This window comes from Alligator mississippiensis, chromosome 2 (genome assembly GCF_030867095.1).
Source record: "Alligator mississippiensis isolate rAllMis1 chromosome 2, rAllMis1, whole genome shotgun sequence".
Taxonomy (NCBI): Eukaryota; Metazoa; Chordata; order Crocodylia; family Alligatoridae; genus Alligator; species Alligator mississippiensis.
In genome coordinates, this window is record NC_081825.1 from 52,285,003 (window position 1) to 52,305,687 (window position 20,685).

General features: G+C 41.0%; 1 protein-coding gene across 9 annotated transcripts in view; it reads left to right on the forward strand.

The window, feature by feature from the left end:
• LIMCH1 (LIM and calponin homology domains 1) overlaps window positions 1-20,685 on the forward strand; it is a 326,420-nt gene that overhangs the window by 165,221 nt on the left and 140,514 nt on the right. For all 9 annotated transcript variants that reach the window (XM_059721666.1, XM_059721667.1, XM_059721668.1 and 6 more), the window contains exon 3: window positions 1,061-1,130. In XM_059721666.1, the coding sequence (XP_059577649.1) occupies window positions 1,061-1,130 (70 nt within the window). The remainder of the gene's footprint in view (window positions 1-1,060; window positions 1,131-20,685) is intronic.

Here is a 20,685-nt window from a genome sequence, read left to right on the forward strand (position 1 = left end):
GGTCAGGAATGGCCTTTTATTTTGTAGGTTCTAGGACCAACTGCTCCATGAAGCAGTCTTTTATCACTTCAAGGAATTTGGTCTCTGCATCCTGGACTGATGTAAATGGACTGGGTCAATCTAACAGATAGCTGAAGTCACCCATTATTACTGTGTTTTCTGCTGTTACGCTTCTCTAATCTCCCTTAGCTTTTCTAGTTTGCTGCTGCCTTCCTGGTCTGGAGGTTGATAGTACATGGCCAAACTTACTTTCTTCTATTTAAACCTAGAATTTCTGTCCATAGAGATTCTATACTACCTCTCTTTTCAGTTGAAAAATCTACTCTATTTGATTTGATGCAGTTTTTGATGTGGATGTGCCACTCTCCCATCAGTACAACCTACTCTACTATTCCTGTATAATTTGTATTCTGGTATTACAAGATTGCATTGATTGATTTTTTTTTTTATTTTATTTTTTTTTTTAATTCCACCATGTTAATATCATTACTTACTGCTAAACATTCAAGTTCCCCCACCTTTAATCTTAGAACTTCTAGTATTAGCATAAAAACATGTATACTTTTTATGTTGCCTGGTTGGCTTCTTCTGTGTGACCTTTTAAAAGTATTGTGGATTATTTTATTTGCTTTGAGAAGCTTCCCCACCCCCACAATTGTACAGGCGTTTCAGGTTCAAAATTTGACCTCAGATACACATAGGAAATTATAGACTTCCCTGTTGGTTTCTTTAAGGAGCACATCCCTTACCCTCTTCTAGCCCAGGAGTCTTCCATTCTAGTCTCTTCATCTTCCCCTTTCTCAGCATTATAGTTCCTTCTTCCCACTCTTATTTCCCCATCTGTGTTGTGTTTGGTTTTCTCAGCATGCATAGATTGACTTAAATCTGGAATATTTTAGTGCAGAACATAATTTAAAATGATGCAAAAATAGAGTTTTATAGGTTCTTTTTGCTGCTTTTTCAGTTATGCCTTTTAAGCACTTACATGCTAGGCAAAAGTTGTGTTTGCAGTTCATTTTTTGTGACTTGTTTCTCATGACATATTCCTTTCTTATGACAGGTTGCTGAATGCAATAAAGCCTGGACTGGTAAAAAAGATCAATAGACTGTCAACCCCTATTGCAGGCTTGGTGAGTATCTTAGAAATAAATCTTCCTGTATTTCTTCTGACATCCTAATCTCATGACAGCAGTAATTTTAATTCTGTAATGTAGTCTAAAGAAATTTGAATTCTTCTATCATGCTAAATTTGGACACTCCTACTGAAATGTAAAGTGTAAGTGCAGCCTCCTGGAGGCATTCCAATGTCTGCTTCTTCCCTGGCAGTGGGAGCAAGTTTTTGGTTGTATATCTTTCAGAGGAAGGTGCTGATCCTGAAGGATGTGTTCTGGAGTCCTGCTCCTCATTTTAATAAGTGGCATTCTGAATGCCATTTCTTTAAAGTGATACTTGGTGCTGTAACACTGTTTAATCCATTGGTGGGCAAATCTTTTTGGCAGGCATGCCACAAGTTAAACTCTGTTGCCTGCCTATGTGCTACTTCAATGATCTGTTGTTCCGCTCCTTCCCCGCCTGATATGTTGCTCTTCTTTCTCCTTCCTGCCTTAACCTGCCACTGTTCTCTATGCCGGACCTGCCACTTGTAGTACGTGTGCTATGAATTGCCCACCCTGGTTTAAACACTTTAAAAAGAACATACAACTTAGTCCTGCTGCCTCATTTAACACTTATCAACTTCCCTTTCAAAGGAATAGAATGGCTTTTGGTAAAGAGGAAGTTAAATTTTCATGTCGTGTATTTTATCTGCTGTTATCTAAGTATACTAAAACCAGCCGATAACATTCCCAGCAGGATCTAAAGAGCGATTTCAAATTGACTTAAAAGAGAAAGTAAAAGTTGCCAGTCATCAACAGAAACCTCTTTAGAAACCCTTGCATTTTGACTTGCAGTTAAAGCTGTTCTGCCATTTATAAAACTTTTACACAAGTGTGATGGATAGTTAAAGTGCTCTCCATAGATCCAACAGAATCCGACTTTAACTGCTGTTGTCCACTTATTAAAATAAGGGTTTTTTTCTTTGCAATAGTGATACAACAGCTTATGTTTATACAATGTAGATAATAACTTTTTCTTCCCAACTGTACCACATCATGTTCCTGGAGAAAACTTGTAGTCCAGAAACAGCTGCCCTTCTTAGCTAGTAGACTGCTGCACCTGAGGGACATTCCTTTTTTAATCATAAGATCTTGTTGATTATATAAGCTGCAGGTGGCTGGAGATCTATATAGTACTAGGGGGAATGAACTGGAAATAAATGTATATGACTAACCCTGGTGCATATACACGAGGAGTGGAAATGACCTCTGGAAAGTTCATATTTTTTCCCATTATTTTTACTTGATTTTTAGCTACAGATACTGTAGTTCTAAAAGCACAAACTCAAGGAAAATAGGGTAAATTTAAAAAGAAGACGTGTTTATCATGCATGTATTTTGCTGATGCCTTTATACTGGTCCAGGTTATCAGTGGTCAAAATATTTCTTTGATAGTTGCTCAAGTTTGATGAACCTTTCATGTGTTCTTCCTGTTGCATGCACAATAGCTGATGCAATACAGGTATCCAATAGAACACTGGGGGGAAACTGAAAAGCTACCATGGAGCTGAGGATGGCAACCCAAGTAAAAGACAAAAAGAAATTGTTTTTTAGATATATTGGGAGTAAAAGGAAGGCCCAGGGAGGAATAGGACCTCTGCTAAATGGGCAGAAACAATTGGTGACAGATAGGGGGGACAAGGCTGAACTCCTCAACGAGTTCTTTGCCTCAGTGTTCCTAAGTGAGGGGCACGACAAGTCTCTCACTGGGGTTGTAGAGAGGCAGCAGCAAGGCGCCAGACTTCCATACATAGATCCTGAGGTGGTGCAGAGTCACTTGGAAGAACTGGATGCCTTTAAATCGGCAGGCCCGGATGAGCTCCATCCAAGGGTGCTGAAGACACTGGCCGACATCATTGCAGAGCCACTGGCGGGAATATTCGAACGCTCGTGGCGCACGGGCCAAGTCCCAGAGGATTGGAAAAGGGCTAACGTGGTCCCCATTTTCAAGAAGGGGAGGAAGGAGGACCCGGGCAACTATAGGCCAGTCAGTCTCACCTCCATCCTTGGTAGTCTTTGAAAAAATTATCAAGGCTCACATTTGTGAGAGCCCAGCAGGACAAATTATGCTGAGGGGAAACCAGCACGGGTTTGTGGCAGGCAGATCGTGCCTGACCAATCTAGTCTCCTTCTATGACCAGGTTACGAAACGCCTGGACACAGGAGGAGGGGTGGATGTCGTATACTTAGACTTCAGGAAGGCCTTCGATACGGTATCCCACCCCATACTGGTGAACAAGTTAAGAGGCTGTGATGTGGATGACTACATAGTCCGGTGGGTGGCGAATTGGCTAGAGGGTCGCACCCAAAGAGTCGTGGTGGATGGGTCGGTCTCGACCTGGAAGGGTGTGGGCAGTGGGGTCCCGCAGGGCTCGGTCCTTGGACCGATACTCTTTAATGTCTTCATCAGCAACTTGGACGAGGGAGTCAAATGTACTCTGTCCAAGTTTGCGGATGAGACAAAGCTATGGGGAGAAGTGGACACGCCGGAGGGCAGGGAACAGCTGCAGGCAGACCTGGATAGGTTGGACAAGTGGGCAGAAAACAACAGGATGCAGTTCAACAAGGAGAAATACAAAGTGCTGCACCTCGGGAGGAAAAATGTCCAGCACACCTACAGCCTAGGGAATGACCTGCTAGGTGGCACAGAGGTGGAAAGGGATCTTGGAGTCCTAGTGGACTCCAAGATGAACATGAGCCGGCAGTGTGACGAAGCCATCAGAAAAGCCAATGGCACTTTATCGTGCATCAGCAGATGCATGACGAATAGGTCCAAGGAGGTGATACTTCCCCTCTATAGGGCGCTGGTCAGACCGCAGTTGGAGTACTGCGTGCAATTCTGGGCGCCACACTTCAAGAAGGATGCGGATAACCTGGAGAGGGTCCAGAGAAGGGCAGCTCGTATGGTCAAGGGCCTGCAGACCAAGCCCTATGAGGAGAGACTAGAGAAACTGGACCTTTTCAGCCTCCGCAAGAGAAGGTTGAGAGGTGACCTTGTGGCTGCCTATAAGTTCATCATGGTGGCACAGAAGGGAATTGGTGAGTATTTATTCACCAAGGCACCCCCGGGGGTTACAAGAAACAATGGCCACAAGCTAGCAGAGAGCAGATTTAGACTGGACATTAGGAAGAACTTCTCCACAGTTCAAGTGGCCAAGGTCTGGAACGGGCTCCCAAGGGAGGTGGTGCTCTCCCCTACCCTGGGGGTCTTCAAGAGGAGGTTAGATGAGTATCTAGCTGGGATCATCTAGACCCAGCACTCTTTCCTGCTTATGCAGGGGGTTGGACTTGATCTATTGAGGTCCCTTCCGACCCTAACATCTATGAATCTATGAAACAGATCAGTTTTTGATGCCCCCCCCCCCCTCCCCCGGAGCAAAATCTGAAACATTCATGTAGTTTACTAGTTTGAATGCTTGGGAGTATTTATTTTTTGTTCAGCCTCTACATCAAAAATAAATAGTCAGACCTAGCAAGTACATATGAAACATACAGCTCTACAAGTCTCAAGGTTCCTGTAATATTTTATTTTGGTCCTGTAAGAGCAGATAATTAAATGTGTTTGTATCCAAAAGAGCTTCGTGGTAGAGACCTCAAGCCAGTCATTAGGAGGTACTGAGCACTTCAAAATAAGGCGAGGAACTCTTGAATGACTGTACTTTTGCCCATATAGGCCTGTAGCTAGTATTTTACAGGCTTCTCAGAAGTTATGCAGCATCACTAGGAAGTTTTGTGTGTACAAACTGAGCTCTCTTAGCTGGAAAGTTCAGTCAGTGTCAGGTTACCCTGAAATATATCTTGTCTGCATGCACCTGCTTCTGGCCATCAGAGTTTCTGTAGAGACGATATCTACCTCTGCCGCACTGCCAGAGCACGTTTGCATCCTTGCGCTTCTCCACTTGAGGAAAATCTGCAGGTACTGCAGCAGTTGATAGAAAGTGTTGGAGTGTCTGCATATGCCCCTGCTGGTGACAGTAGACTGGAGGGTTGTGCCATTGTAGAAAAGCTTTGGGTGATGCCAGAACAGCTGGTTGATTTCTTCATCTGGATTAGCTGGGAACGACGTGATTTGTTCACAACCCTGTGGATACCTAAACAATCACCATGCTAACTGAAAGTTGCATTTCATATTGTGGAAGGAGCTAAGGGCAAGGGGACCTTGTCCTAGGCCCTGTTGCACTAAGTAATGCAAAGACGATCCTTGCCCCATTAGAAATCTCAATCTAGGATATGAACAGCAGGTGAGTATGCTCAAAACTACAGCATGGTTCTGATCTGCTTTCAACTCCAGGGTGGTGCTTGCTTCTGTTAACAGCTCATCAAAACTTGCACTTTGCTCTAATCAAAGGGAGCTAGGAACCAAAGCAGTAAGTTGTTCAGACCTGGAATCAGTAACCCACAATGTTTGAGTGAATACCAGATTTGATGAAATACTGTATTTTCCCTTTTTTTTTTTTATTTTAATAGTCTGAAGATATGGCACCCATACCAAAATAATCCCATTTACAGAGAACCGCAATAATATATTGAATCAATAACAGTGACTTAATACTTCATGGAAAAAGCTGCACATTTGCAGGAGGTTATTTAAGCAAGGATCTAATATTTTGGATGTCCTTTGTAGTTCATGCTGTCAGCCTTCCAGAAACTCAATTTCCATGTATTTATTTATGGAAGCTTGAGAAGGTATTTTGTCTGCTTTACTAAACAGAAGCCCAGCTGAAGAAACAGATACGTTATTGTTATAATGAAACAATATTAGTTGAGAACTTGATTTTAGCGATCTTACAGAACTAGTAGTTTTTGACTGAGTTAAAGCAACTGTTTCATTTAATAGATTTCATAGACGTTAGGGCTGGAAGGGACCTTGTAAGACCACTGAGTCCAGCCTCCTGCCCAAGGGGCAGGCAGATAAGCATCCAAATGTTTCTTGAAAGTGTCCAGAGTAGGTGCTTACATCACCTCTGAGGGGAGTCTGTTCCAGGTCTTGGGGGCTTGGACAGTAAACTGTTATGTCTGCTTTCTGTAGTATTCATATTGGACAGTTTAAAAAAAATCAGCTTGCATCAATAATCATTTTATTGCAGCCTGTTGTACCACATTTTCATTAAATTTAAGGAAAATCAAAGTATCTCAGCACTGGTAAATGCTGATACTTAAGTGGTGACCACTGTATATTGTTTAGTATGGGCTGGTTATTTTTCTCGTACATCACTTCTTGATTTTCCTTCCTGTCCCTGAATAATGTCATTCTGTGAGAAAAGAAGGGAAAAAAGGTCTGTCTTATCTTTTGTTTGACAGGGTTTTACAGAGTTTATAGTATTACTTCAGTTCCTCACATTATCCCCACGGGAATTAGACATTTGCTTCGGAGCCTGTGTGAAAAGAAAGTGTCAAATATAATAGTAGGAAATAGCCAAGACAAAGTTGAGAGGCGGAACTTTTGTTAATGATTTGGCTAATGTTTCAAACTTAATGAAGAAAAGTCTGTGTACTGTGAGATCCAATTTCCGTCTTATGTACTAAGTATGTTTTTGCATTTATGTTCTTCAGCAATGAGAAAAACAGCACCACAAAAGTCACCTGAGATCATAGTTAACACAACAAAAGGAAGAAAACCATAACAAACTGTGTTAAAAAGAGCAGTTCCCTTACACAGAGGCTTTTTATTAGATTATTTTCTTAGGAAGTTTATCTTGGCAAAGAAGTCTTCAGGAATTTGCTAGAAACCCTGTTACAAGTAGTAGTGCTGGTCTACTGCTCTTTGTGATTTGCTTCTAGCACTGAACTGTTGCATATATTTCTTTGTTTGTGGTTCTAAGTTGCCTCAAAGATAGAGCAAAATCATTTTGCTTTTAAGGATTTTTACTTGTTAATTTAAAGTGAAGAGTGAAGTGAAGAGTTTTTCTATCAGATAAATGTTAGTTTGAACACATTGTTTATATAGTACAATATTGTTCATGAGCTTGTCAAGAAAAAAATTACATAGCTAGTCAATGCACAGAATGTTAATATAGGTGTACATTGTGAAGTGATATGACAATTTTATTTATATAACTTTCAGTTAAAAAACAAAACAAAACAGCTTCTTTCCTGCTCTATTTCCTTCTTTTTAATTTCTCACCTCTGATTTATTTTTTGTAACATTCCCTCGTTTGTGAAAGCAGCATATTTCTCTTTTGTAGGCTCTACACTCACAGTACAGGATAGCTTTTCCATTTCTCTGTTCCACCCATGGTTTATTACTGAGGCATTATTGTTTCTGAACCAACTTGTCTCCCAGCCCAGCTCTACCTTTTTGCTTAAGTTGAGTCACTGTGGTTTTAGATGGCTATGAATTTTGCTTCTATTAAATTCCCATGTAGATTTTGGCATTTGAGTCCTCAAGCATTCCTGTGGGTGTTGATGGCAGGTGAAATGGTAAACATCCCCTTAGCAAAGGTCTGCAATTGTTGGCCATCTATTCATTATATAAGCAACTTCTTTGCTTAGTAACTGGCTTCTTTACACCTCCCACGCCTGACCCTAGTTCTGACCTCTGAATATTTGATTAAAACACTACCAGACTGATGCTTGACAGTGGTGCTGTGTGTTTTGGCTTATCAGGTACTGTGATGCATGTTAGTTCCCAGCTCTGGAAGAATGTCTTTTTTAAATACTCACTTCTTTTCTTTTGTTTTGTTTTGTATTGTTTTGCCCTTGCTTGCGCATTTTAGCTTCAAGTCCTCAGGACTGTTTTCCAAATGCATTTTCCATCCTGTTTTTTCTTTCCTTCTGATTGCTGTCACCTGGGAGAGGAAGAATTGCATGTTTTATCGCCACTGAATATAGCCATGTGCTATATTCAGAATTGTCCCTGCTTTCTATGAAATGTAAAAAAGTCTAGCAGAATTTTTTTTCTTAGCTAAGTTGTTTATAGGTGAGGTGTGAACAATATCCAGTGATAGTCTAGCTAATTTACCACTGAAGATTAAAGTAGCTGGAGGCTGCAAAAAAATAAATAAGGGTTTTAGCAGTAGAGGATTCAGAGGAATGTATGAAAATAGCACTGAAGGGAAGGGAGGGGATGTAAACCATTAACACTAACATTTTAAATGGAAATTAATCTGTTCTTCTAGACTGGAATGATAGGTTTATTGCTTTCTAGCCCTGCAAGCTTTGTCCATAAATGCATCAGTCCCCCTTTCCCCTGGTAAAGGAAATAACAGGCCAAAAGCAAAACTGACACAAATGTTTCCCCTTCTGTTAATATTCATGGAATGAGTTGTGTGCACTTGTTACACTGAATTTGGCTCAAAAACTTGCATGTTTTTAAAGTTTGGAATGAATCATTAACAGTAGCATCTATGCTTGAGACCTGTCCTACCACATTGGCTGAAATCTTATTAACCATCCTTAAGAATTTATACTTAAATTAACCTAGTTTAAAAATTAAATGCAAGTTAATATGACAGAAAATGAGCAATCCTGGTATATAGTTGAGGGGAAAAAAGAGCCAAATGACCCAATTTATTCAGTAGCAATTTACTATTGATGAATTGAGCTGGCATAAGTCATGTGTCATGTGTTTTTAAATACAATACCTAAATAGTGAAAGGATGTTGTATATTAAAAGCAGAGCAAAAACCTTAAATGTACCTAAAAATGAGTTCACCTAAACCAGAGTTCATTATGTGTGTTCATTTTTTTTTTTCAGCTAAATCCTCCTTGAGTTTGAGAAGTACATACAATTTGTCAAAAGAATTACATTTAATTATTTATGTGTGTATAAGCAATTCATATGTAGTTGTAGTTGTTTTTCTTTAGGAAATATCTTTTGTTTCAAGAGAAGAGAGCTGTTCAGATTGTGCACAATCTATTAATAAATATAGACCATTGTCAGGATTGAGAACAGCAGAATAATCTGAGGTGCTTTTTGTGTTGAAGTTTAAAAAAACAAGATTGGCACAGGTGCACTTTTTGTGAGCCTAATGTGTCCTTGTGGTGGAATTTATTCTCCCTGAGGGTGTGTTTATCAAAGATAAAGAAAACATATTTGATTTGTTGCTTATACAGTTTTTTTGTAACTCTCTCTTTCTATAAATATCATTCTCTGAAATGATACTTTCTGGAAAGCTCCTCAGTTCTGCTGAGAAATCAAGAAATATCCTTGTTCTTGGAGTTATTCATTAGATTGGGTGCCTCAGTATGAGAGGATGTACATGTCAGCTTTCCATAACGAGAGGGAGAAAGCTGCCCTCCTCTTTTCTCTGAAAAAGCTACCTACAGGGGTGGGATTAACACTTCAGATTTCTTACGTTTAACTTGAAATTGAAAGGAGGTTATGCTCAGAATTCAAGTGTTTATTTACTTTAATAGGAAGGATTCCAGCACTGATGAAACTTTATGCTGCAACTATTACATAAATTGAGTAGCAACTAAATTTGATAAATTATCACTAGGGTAAATGGTCTTGCTAACTTTCTTTGTTCTGGAATCCCAGCTAACCAACACTTCTGGTTGGAAGGATGCCATATCATCCACCTGCCTTTGAGCTGTAGAGGAACTCGCTCATGCATGCAATGCCATTAGTTTTTAGTAGAAAGTGAGAGTGCATATCTGCAGAATTTGGTTCCATGTGGTTTATTACTCCTTAATTAGTACTAAAATTGACTTTAAGTATTTAGAAAGGTAACTTGTGACTTAGAATGGGATGGCAAACCATTTAAGTGGTAAGTTATGGTCTATACCTATCTAATCATCTTATGACCAGAGGGCACATGGAACCCAAAGGTATAAATAATATCAGTCTTAGTGGTTGCATTTAGATTGTGATGTGGGGGTGCAGTTTGTCAGTACACTATAGCATTTGAGCTTTTAAATGCAAAGCTCAAATCTGACTGTGATAGCAGTCAGATGAAGAATTAACTTTACCATGCACCTTTTGACTGCCTGACTTGCACTGTGCCCAGTACTCCCACGTGTGAACCACTTTGAAATTTCCAAACCTGGGCAGCATCAGATATTTGCCTCAAACAATAAAAAAACCCCCCCAAAAATGAACCTCCTGGTCATTTTTTCCCTTAAAGAGGATAATTTTTACTACAATTATCCCCTTCTGAGATGGAGTATAGGAGACAATCATTTTATAGTGGAGGTGATTTTTCAGTACGATATTTAATGACTCCAAATGGTTAGAAGTTAGCCATATCAGTGCTAAAGTTGAAGGTATAATATACTTCCTTCTGGTTGTGGAACCTTTTCACGCCTTGGGATCCTGACTTCTGACTGAGGCTTTGCAGCAGTACCAGATGCAAAATATAACACTTCAGAACATCTTAGTTAAGGTAGCTTGTACTTCGCATTATGTAACAACCTATTTTTCATTGTTTATAACTTTGCTGAATTTTTAACTGTTCAAGATGAAATGTTTTTTGACCTGTATATGTGTACATGTGTGTGGGTTTTGGCTTTGTTTGTTCTTGATGTAAGGTCATTCCAACAAAAATTGCTTGCCTGTTTCAGACAACTTTGTTTAAATTGTTTGTCCATGTTGAAATAGTTCTTGTTTAATTCTCGTTCTTCCAAATTTTGTCTTTGCTGTTTGGGACTGGGTGTGGGGAGCCTCTTTAGAACTGTCATCTTTTGTCCGAAAGAAAACCTACCCAAACCTAATCAAGTTATAAATCTTTGAAAAATCTGGTTGAACCTGCTCACTTGTTAGAGTTTTGTTGCTAAATTCTCTGCAGGTTCTATCTGTACCAGGTAAGAACATGAGAAGTGCCATACAAGTCAGGCCTGTGATTCATGTGGCCCAGCATGCTGCTTCTGACAGTAGCAGAAGTGGATGCTATACAGGAAGAACATTGAACCAGGTATATATAATGATTTTTCCCTATTCAATACCCTCCCTAGCATCCATCTTTATAAGTTTAGAGAGGAAAACATCACCAATTGGTCTGTTCAGTAGCTGTTACCTATGAATAGATGATAGAGATATAATCTATGAATACAACTGTAGGTAATAGAGCTATCATCTATGAATGTATCCAGTCCCTTTTTGAACCTGGCTATGCTATCTGCTAGGCAGGGGTTTTTGGTTGGCCTGGTTCTAAAATAATGCACCCTCCACCAGAGTCTTTGCCATATTTGGAGCAGCTCTGCCTGTTCTGGTCATTGGAGCTGAACTGGAGAAGTCCTGCACCTTCTGACCATAGAAACTGTGTACAGCAGGAGCATCCCTGTGCTGCTCAGCTGTAAAATTGGGGTGCAGGGACATGGGAGGAGTAGCAGAGGTTAATGAGTTCCTGAGGCAGGTAAGACCTTCCAGTGCTGCAGGAAAATACACCTGTACCTTTCTCAGACTGGGAGTAGTCCAGCTGCTGCTGCTCTCAGTCTTCCCCCAGAGTCTGTCAGTCTTGAGAAGGCTTGAAGGGCTCAGAGGCAGTTCATCCCCTGAGGAGTCAAGCTGCAGAGAAATGCCCCCACAGCTTCCTTAGACTGGAGTCCTCCCAATCATGGAGGAGTCAAGTATACAGGGATTCATTCTAGTGAGAGAAGCTCACTAGCAGGGGAGATCTTCCAGGTGTCAATGTGGAAGATCTTTCTCCTGGCTGGGGCTTGTTTCCTTCACAAGGAACTGAATAGATGCCTATGCTGTCCATTTCTATTAGGAGAGTGGCAATTTTGGTAGAAACACAATACCTGTGTGTGGCCCTGATCATTGTTCTACTCCTAAGGAAAACCTTGCCTGGCTTGGTTTCCCTAGGCTAATATAAAAGGTATAAGATGTGGAGTGAGAGAAGCAGGGATTGTAGAAAGAGAAAGGACAGTCTTATGACTAAGGCAGTTTGTTGTTCCAGAGAATTGGATTCTAACCCTGCATCTGCCAGAGAGGTCCTTGGCAAGTAGTTTAAATCAGATTTTGATTCATAGCCACATGCTGTCTGGGTGATCAACCTGAGACTGGTGGTTGATTTGCAGATGTTTTGAACTCTTGTAGCTGCAGTTGATGTCATTGGAATCTGTGCTTTGAAACATGATATGAAGCATTGGCTGGAATGATCTAGTTGGGGATGGTCCTGTTTTGAGCAGGGGGGTAGACTAGATGACCTCCTGAGGTCCCTTCCAACCCTAATTTTCTTTGATTCTGTATACAGTGCTAAGTACTCTGAAAATTCGCACCTTAGGTGTTTCAGATTGAGAGTTCAAAATTCATGGAAGCTTTTGACCTTCATCTGTTTGCCTCACCCACTGTTTTTTAGAAGATGTTTATACTATTTTCTTACCTGAGAGAGGCAGTGTGAACATAAATTCATTAATGTTTATGAAGCGTTTGGATATTACAGTGATGAACACCATAGAAAAGTCCAGGACAGAGCTAACAACTCTGTCTTCAGAGCAGGATTTGCAAGTTTTAAAGTAAATGGGGTATAGGAACATACAATGAACAACATTTCAGAAGTATACTTGATTGAAGGCATACAGTTCTTTCAGTGCTGGGAAAAATAATGTGTGATCATGAATACATGCCTAAATTATAACATTTTTAAATTGCAAGAGCAATGTTGATTCTGACACTTCCTGACCTTTGTGTGCTTGACACCTTTGTAACATTAACATTCTCTTAGCTTTGTGAGTATAACATTATGCCTAAAAGGGGAATTTACTGAATCCTTTCATTTAGCCCAGGGGTGGACAAAATATGGCCCGGGGACCAGATCCAGCCCACCAGGCCATTCTACCTGGCCTGCAGGGCCCCTGCAAAATTTAGAAAATTAATATTTATTTGCTCTTGGATGCCTGTCAAAGATGACAGGAGGCAGGGGCAGTAGGACCCAGGGGAAGTCAGCAACAGGACCCAGTAGCAAGGCCCTCCTCAGCCCCTTCCCCCCCCCCCCCCCCCAACCAGAAACCCTTGCCTAGCAGAAGCTTCTGGCCTGGGACTGTGGGGTTGTTCCTGCTTCCCTGCACTGGAGAGGTAAATGTGGCTCTTGACAGCTTGCCAAAACTTGGTAAGTGGCCCTCTGCCCGAAATAATTGTCTGCCACTGATTTAGCCTCTCTACTCTCCCCATATTTAAATCAGACTTTCAGTATTGGAAATATAAGACTGCTTGTCAATAACATTTAACTACCTCAGTTGTAGGTGCAGTTAGATAGTTTATGAGCATGTCGATGCATGCAATTAATTTGACCAAATAAGTTCTGGCACAGTTTGTACCAGAGTTTATTGCTCCTGAGTGCACTGTTTGCACATGCTTCTGGGACCCAAGCATGTTGAGCTGGGTTGGAGCAGCCCCAGCTGGCAGAGAGCCTGGGGGGTCAGCCTACCAGCCTGGGGGCTGCTCTGACCCAGCTCAGTGTGCTGCAGAGGGGCAGGTTGGGGCATGAAGGTGCTAGCTGATAAACAGCCCCCACACTGAAATGCCCTTGTTTCCCAGCCAACCTCATCAGCATCTATACATGCTTTGCGGCAAAATATATAATTCTACCATAGGATATTACTTGTGTCTGGCAGACACCATATATTACTTATAAGTGGAGAGACTTACCACAGTGTAATTAAATCCAGTGCAACTTTCATCTGTCTGTTCCTACACCACAGTAAGTGAGCTGAGATGCAGTAATTTCATTCAGGTTTAAATTTATTTTAGTTCAGCCTTATTTAATGTGGCTTAGGCCATACCTGTGGATGGACAAAATATTTGTCAGATTTGCTGATACACACATCCACATTGTAAGATTTAGCCTGCCGCATTTTCCTTACAATGTTTCTGTATGTCAGTCCACGCCCTCTATTCCTTGTTTTTTTGGGGGTTGTCCTTTTATCTGCCTCAAAATCGTGTTTTTTCTTGCAGTCCACCACTCCTGTGGCTACAAGACAGACATACCAGAATTTGTCAGGGTAGGGGGCAAAAACTTCAAAACAAGTGGCACCTATATTTTCCTTTAGTTTCAATAAATGAACCTATTTTTGCTTCCTTGTGCAAGTCCTGTTAACTGTGGCTGAAATTAACCCTTTATAGCAGCATAGCATACAACACAACGACACTCAGGCAAACAGAGCATTCATAAGACTTACCTTGTTGCTCTCCCTTTGTATGCCTCTTTCAAACTCTCTCCTACAAATAGCTGGATGATGGTGAGCTTGCTCAAGTGTGGAGGCTAATACCCTGCTGACCAGTATTGCTCCCTTGAATCTTTTTGTCTGTCCATCATCTTTCTGCCTTACGTTTGGTTTGCGCAGTCAATCCTACTGTTCAGCATCCAGTTTTGATCTGATGGGTTGCCCCTTGACCCTCCTGAATCATTTTGGCACAGGTCAAAGCCAGTGCACTGTCAGTAGGCATGTGGGATTTGCAGAACCATTCAAGCAGCAGATGTGAATAGGTGCAGACTCAGATTCACTTTGTAGAGGACTGACCCTTAACCAGATTGGAAGCCGGATTAATTGCTTTGCATTCTGTTGCTGAGCATTGTATGCGTTGGCTAGCTCAGCTGTATGTGGGCTAATAACAATAAGTTATCTGGGGCAGAAGTTATATTTTTCTTGCATATTTGTATAGCCTTATCCCAGTGGCCTCCTGGACCATGACTGGGGCTCCTTGATGGTCTGGTGATTCATAATATTTATAGAAATATCACCAGCAATCCTATTTTTAGACTGCTGCTCCCATTTGAATTTTCATAACCACATGAATGTAAAGCTATATTTGAAGTAAACATGCGCACATAGGTAGTTTGAATATTAATATGTAATTTTAGAGTAGATTGAGAGAGCATAAAACTTTTGTAAACAAAATAAATTGGGAGGGCCCCCACACATGCAAGTTCCTCTTCATATATTTCTACTAATTTAGCTTTAATGATTATACTTTTGGTTTTATTATCAAATATTTATTACCAATTTCCACTTCTTGGAAAATGGTGTTTGATAATCAGTTTCACACTCTTAAAGGAGCCCTACAAATACAACTCTGTACAAGTCTTTTTACAGGCATTGTATTTTTTTGTTTGGTTTGAACATAGGAGGTTTTATCAAGTGGAGGACTCCAATGGTAGCATTAGAAATGAAAAACACTGTTGGGAATAAATGCCTGGTATAATGTAAGCAGCTGCAGTGTGAGCTTGCCCTTATCATGCTGTTAACCTTTACTAGAAACTAGAGGGACTTCCTGCACCTGCCCATTCTTTACCTCTTGAAAGCACAGATTGCCTGTTGTATTGGTTTTACATCTTCATCCAGTTGTAGCTGAGCTGAGTCTAAATGAAGCATACTTTTTAAGAGTTCACTCCTAGTTTGTTTGCATGAAGTAGGTTTATGTGGCTGTTTTTTAAGAGCCCAAATTTTCTGAAACAAAATCTTCATCTCTGAAAGCATTGGGAAAATGATAGTTTAACAAACAAAATGCCTTTCTCTTTGTAGCTTAGGACAGTGCTAAATGAAGCAAAAGAAAAAACCTCAGTCCTCTAGCAGCTGTCTTAGAAACGAAAGGCCTCTTTTTCCAAATGGTACTGAACTTCTAAGAACAAATCTTACTTTTTGAAGCTTTTTCTCTTGTAACTTCACCAGGGCCCTGGTGTGGCTGCCTGCAGGCAATAATCTAGAAATACTTCATGTTTTTAGAAAGCCTAAAGACACAAGAATATTTTGGGGAAGGACTGTAATTAGTGTCTGTGCATTTGTTCTGCGCTTAAGGTTGTCTATGTTCATTCAGTGTTAAAGCCTATGTTGCATGTGGCACTCAGTATCTGAGTTGTAGTATGTTCTAAAATATGATTAGTGGGCAAGGAAAAAGATAAAAAGCACAATGAACTGCTATATTCTCTGAGTGCTGTTGTGCGTGTATGAAGTGTGTGTTGGTGCATATGCATATGAGTGTCTTGAAGTTAAAATAGGCATCTGGTGAGTTTCATGCTGCTTTCTCTTTCAAAGCAAACCTAAACTGAGTGTAACATTTTCTGAAGGTCCTGTGTCTGAGTTTTTTAGAAAGTGCATAAGTCATTGGGATCAGAAAGTCAATGGGACTTAGGCAATCTTAGATATTTTTACCCTGACATAAGGTTTAAAGATGGGTGTATGTAAAAATTATACAGCTATGCCCTCACTCACTAATTATGAGAAACCACTTAAATAATGTGGGGGGCTGTAGGATTGTGCAAAAATACCAGCCCTCCCTTCAGTTGTCTTTCACAATAATGTATGCCCCACCCCCACAAGGACCAGCCAGAGGTTGATGCATGTTTGACGGAGGGTAAGAGGATGATCGCTCTGCTTAAGAGTGTTTAGATGAGATGAGTAAATGCATTCTATTAGTGTGTAAAATCTACTAGTTGCTGTCCATGAATACTGGAAGGCCATTTCTGCCTTTAGGCTTATAATATTTACAGTATAAGACCAACAGGATTCAAAGGAGAGGAGAAAACATACACAATTGCTGTGAATATTGCACAGTAGTCTGTGCTAAGGGAGTTGTAAAACTTATCCAATAGAGCATTCCATTGTCTTTAGCCTCTTGATGGCGATGAACAAGTTGGATAAATATCTGTTGCTGTTTATGTCTGGTAGCAACTGTTTGCAGCATGTCTTTGCACAAAGCATTTCAAAGCCAGTGGTTTCCCTGGTTTAAAAAAAATATTTTTCAGAAATCCATTTTTCTAGTTGGGAGTTAAGACACTCAAAAGCCTCACACTAGAGACTTTAGTTTATGCCATTCACTCTTCTCTGTGCTCCTGGATTAAAGCCATTCACTTCCTGCTTGGCACAATACCTCACCGTTGTGACAGGCTTCCTTTTAAAAGTCCAAAGAACTAATGGTACTATTGTAAAGCTGTGTTAAAATTAGTGCTGCAAAGGAAGCATCTGAGTTAATTGCTCAAGCAAAAATGTGATGGATTGAGGAACTCCGGTGAATGTAGTAGATCAAAGCTATAGTTTCATAGTTGGTAGGGTCGGAAGGGACCTAAGCAGATCATCTAGTCCGACCCTCTGCCATGGGCAGGAAAGGATTCTGGGGTCAAATGACCCCAGCTAGGTGGCTGTCTAGCCTCCTTTTGAAGACCCCCAGGGTAGGGGCAAGCACCACTTCCCTTGGAAGTTGGTTCCAGCTCCTAGTCGCCCTGACAGTGAAGTAGTGCCTCCAAATATCTAGCCTGAACTAACACCTACTTTAAAAAGCTGGGTAATTTTGTTGCATTTCTGGAATTCTGGAGTACAGCTGATTTGGAGGAGTAAAGATCAATCCAGTCCAGGCAAGTGATTTAGGAGCAATGATCAGAAAAAGAAATATTTCATTCCATGAAAAAACTTCACTAACGTTCAATTAAAGTTCTTGAGTTGCTACAGGTTAGTTGTCACCTTTCTCAGTTTTGTGTATATATGTGTCCTATTTAGTTTTTCTTCAGTATCTAAAGTGGCAGAGCTGACACTGAAATCATGATTTGATCGACTAATTTGACTTTTAAAAGAAATATCTATATTGTGCTTATTTTTTCAGGGTGGTATTGCACATTGATTACCATAAAATAACTGAAACTAAGGTTTTGTGATATAGTGTTAGATTTTTCTTGAATATAGAGGTAGTACTCATCCTCACAGCTTGTAATATGAGCATTTGGCTAGCACAATGCATTTTGTGCACAATCCACAGATTTTGAGGGCTCCCAGCCCTGTGTATGTGGGGAGCAGATTTTTATGGTTCCGAACCTCTGCGTGCTAACAGGGCCTTGGGCTTTGAGCAAGGTGGTTTGTACCAGCCGTGGGACTTTTGTGCAGATGGGCTACCAAGCCCCAGGACTTGAACCACTGGAGGTGTTGGGATATATTAAGTAGACTGAGTGGGAAGGTTTTTGCAAGACAGCCAGATCAGGTGATTGCCCAGGCCTGTGAAATATCATTATTATATATTGGCCTACTCCCTGGAACCAGCCTACAGGCCAGGAGAGAGCCGAGGCTATTTTGGACCTAAACAGGCCTCAGGACAGGACTTTTGCTAGAGAAGGCAGCTGTTGGCATGATCACTAGCACCAGACACTGAGCACCAAGAAGATGCAGCTCTATGAAGAACAAAAGGTGATTCTTTCTGATGATCTTAGGACAGCCTCCCAAAGTTGTAATTATGACAACCCATGGCAGACAGAAGTAAGGGAGGTGAATGACAGAGAGACCAAAGGGCCCAATAGACCTCAACAGGAAGCTGAACCTAGTATAGCAGGCTGCAGCAGAAATTGGGGCCTGCTATAGTTAGTCATGTATTTGTTGAAGGTGTCTCTGTACCTGGTCAGCAGTTCTCCAGTTAGGCATGTTTTACCTCACTTGCAACCATACCTCATCAGGGTTCTGCCATTCCCTCCGCTAACGCAAATGAGCAGAAACACTATAAGATCTATGCCTTTCTTGATGCAAGCTTTCAGACCAAAGGGTGTATATCTGTTTGATAAGTATGATGCTTGCATATTACTCTGGAGTTACAGAGATCAGCAACATAAAATTAATACTGCTGTATGTAGGGCTGTGCAAAACACCATCGTTTCATTTGGATGTCCGTTTTGCGATTTGGAAGGGACAGTGTTTCATTTGATCATTTTGTTTTGTTTCAAAGCACTGTCCTGTTTTGTTTAGTCGAAACTGTTTTGCTGTTTTGATGCTTTGCAACGTTTTACCCATAGGCTATAATGGGGAATCATGAAAACGCTTAACACTTGGACATCTCTTGCCTGACTTGGATGAAAATTGCAGGAATGGTAGCCCTTTCTGACGACATGAAGCCTGCCAAGTTTCAAGGAGACAGGTGTAGAGGTTTCTGGGAAACTGCACCTCAAACTCTTCAAAACACAACTCCTGACACTTGCCAACAGCAGACCTGCAGCCCTCCCAGGGGTGGAAGCTTCTGTATCGGCGCACTGGATGGGAGGAGGCTGCCACTGCTGCCTGGGACCAGCACTGGGCACAGCCCGCGCCCGGCATCAGAGAAGACTGCTGCTGCTGCGCAGCCTCCTTTCATCCAGCTCCCAGATCCGGAGGCTCACACCACCAGGAGGAGTCTGGCACAGCCCGGCAGCCCTCGCAGGGGTGGAAGCCCCTGTATCTGCACACTGGATGAGAGGAGGCTGTCTCTGCCACCTGGGACCGGTGCTGGGCACAGGCTGGGACCAGTGCTGGAGAAAATTGCTGCTGCGGTAGCCTCCTCTCATCCAGAGCACAGATCCAGGGGCTCCCACCCCTAGGAGGGCTGCTGGGCTGTGCCAGAATCCTGGGGGTGCAAGCCCCCAGATCTGTGTGCTGGATGAGAGGAGGCTGCCGCTGCTGCCTGGGACCAGTACTGAAGCCAAGTAAGCCTGGCTTTGAAACTCAAAACCTTTCAAAAGTTTTGAAATGTTTTGAGTGCCCTCGTTTGATTTTGAACCTGTTTTTAAGCCTTCTGTTTCCTTTCAATTTTGCTTTTTTGAGTTTGCAACGCATCAAAACAGCTTCGAAACCAAACACCCGGTGAAATTTCGCACAGCCCTACTGTACAGTATGTCCTCTGGTTTTTTTGAAAGGGGAACATTGACTAGGTTCAGCTAATTGAGGTTTCAGGTAATCCAAGGGAGTTTACAAGTAACTAATACAAGTCAGGAGCATGACCCTTGTTTGGATAATAATTAATCTTGGATAGTTGAAGAGATAATTGTATATGTGTGTTGAAAACATTGTCAGAGAGTTGTTTGCATAAAGCTTTTAAGCACAAGCTAACAAACTCATCTGCTGTACCTACAAAATAATTTATATGGCGTAGAAAAACACTTTTTTTTTGTTTTTTGTTTTACAGTTCTCAGATGTTTTCCTTCATTATGTTTCTGCTGTTACCCTTGAAAAGGTCAGATAGTAGCTGCTGCTTAAGCGTAACAATTGTATGAAAAGCACAGCTTGAAATGTCCTGCGAATGACACAATGCATCTGACACTGCTATGCTATTTATTTTTAAACAAAATGTAAACAGGTTTTTTAAAATGAAGACTACTATGTGCTGATAACATGCTGTGTGTTTTCTATATAAATAATGCTTTTGAAACAAATTGTGTCTTGTGTTGGGCATTAAACACAGAAACTAGGGCCAAATAATGGGTTTTCTGTACATTTTGTGGCTAAAACCACCTAAAAATTTGTAAATCAAATGGAATTTTCCCCAAAGATTACTGATTATCCCTGGATAAAAGCTTTTTTTTTTAATTGGGAATTGACTGATGTAAAAAAATTACATTTGTTTTATTAGTTGTTAAATATCATTTTCATATATAATACCAAAGGTTAAAGTATTCATAACTTTAATACTCCTCAAAGGAAAGTCTGATTCAAATTTCTTTCTTTTTGCCTTTTTTAGATACCACACTTACTCAAATATAACATGACCCCCTCACCAATAATTAAATTCTATATATGGAAAATTTATAAAGATGTTTATAGTTTTCCAGGTGTAAAATCTCGGTATTGGAGGGTTGTCCTTGAATATTACCCCTCCTTACTGCTACAGCAGGGAAAGCAGTGGCTGGAGGAGGGTCAGGTGCCCCTC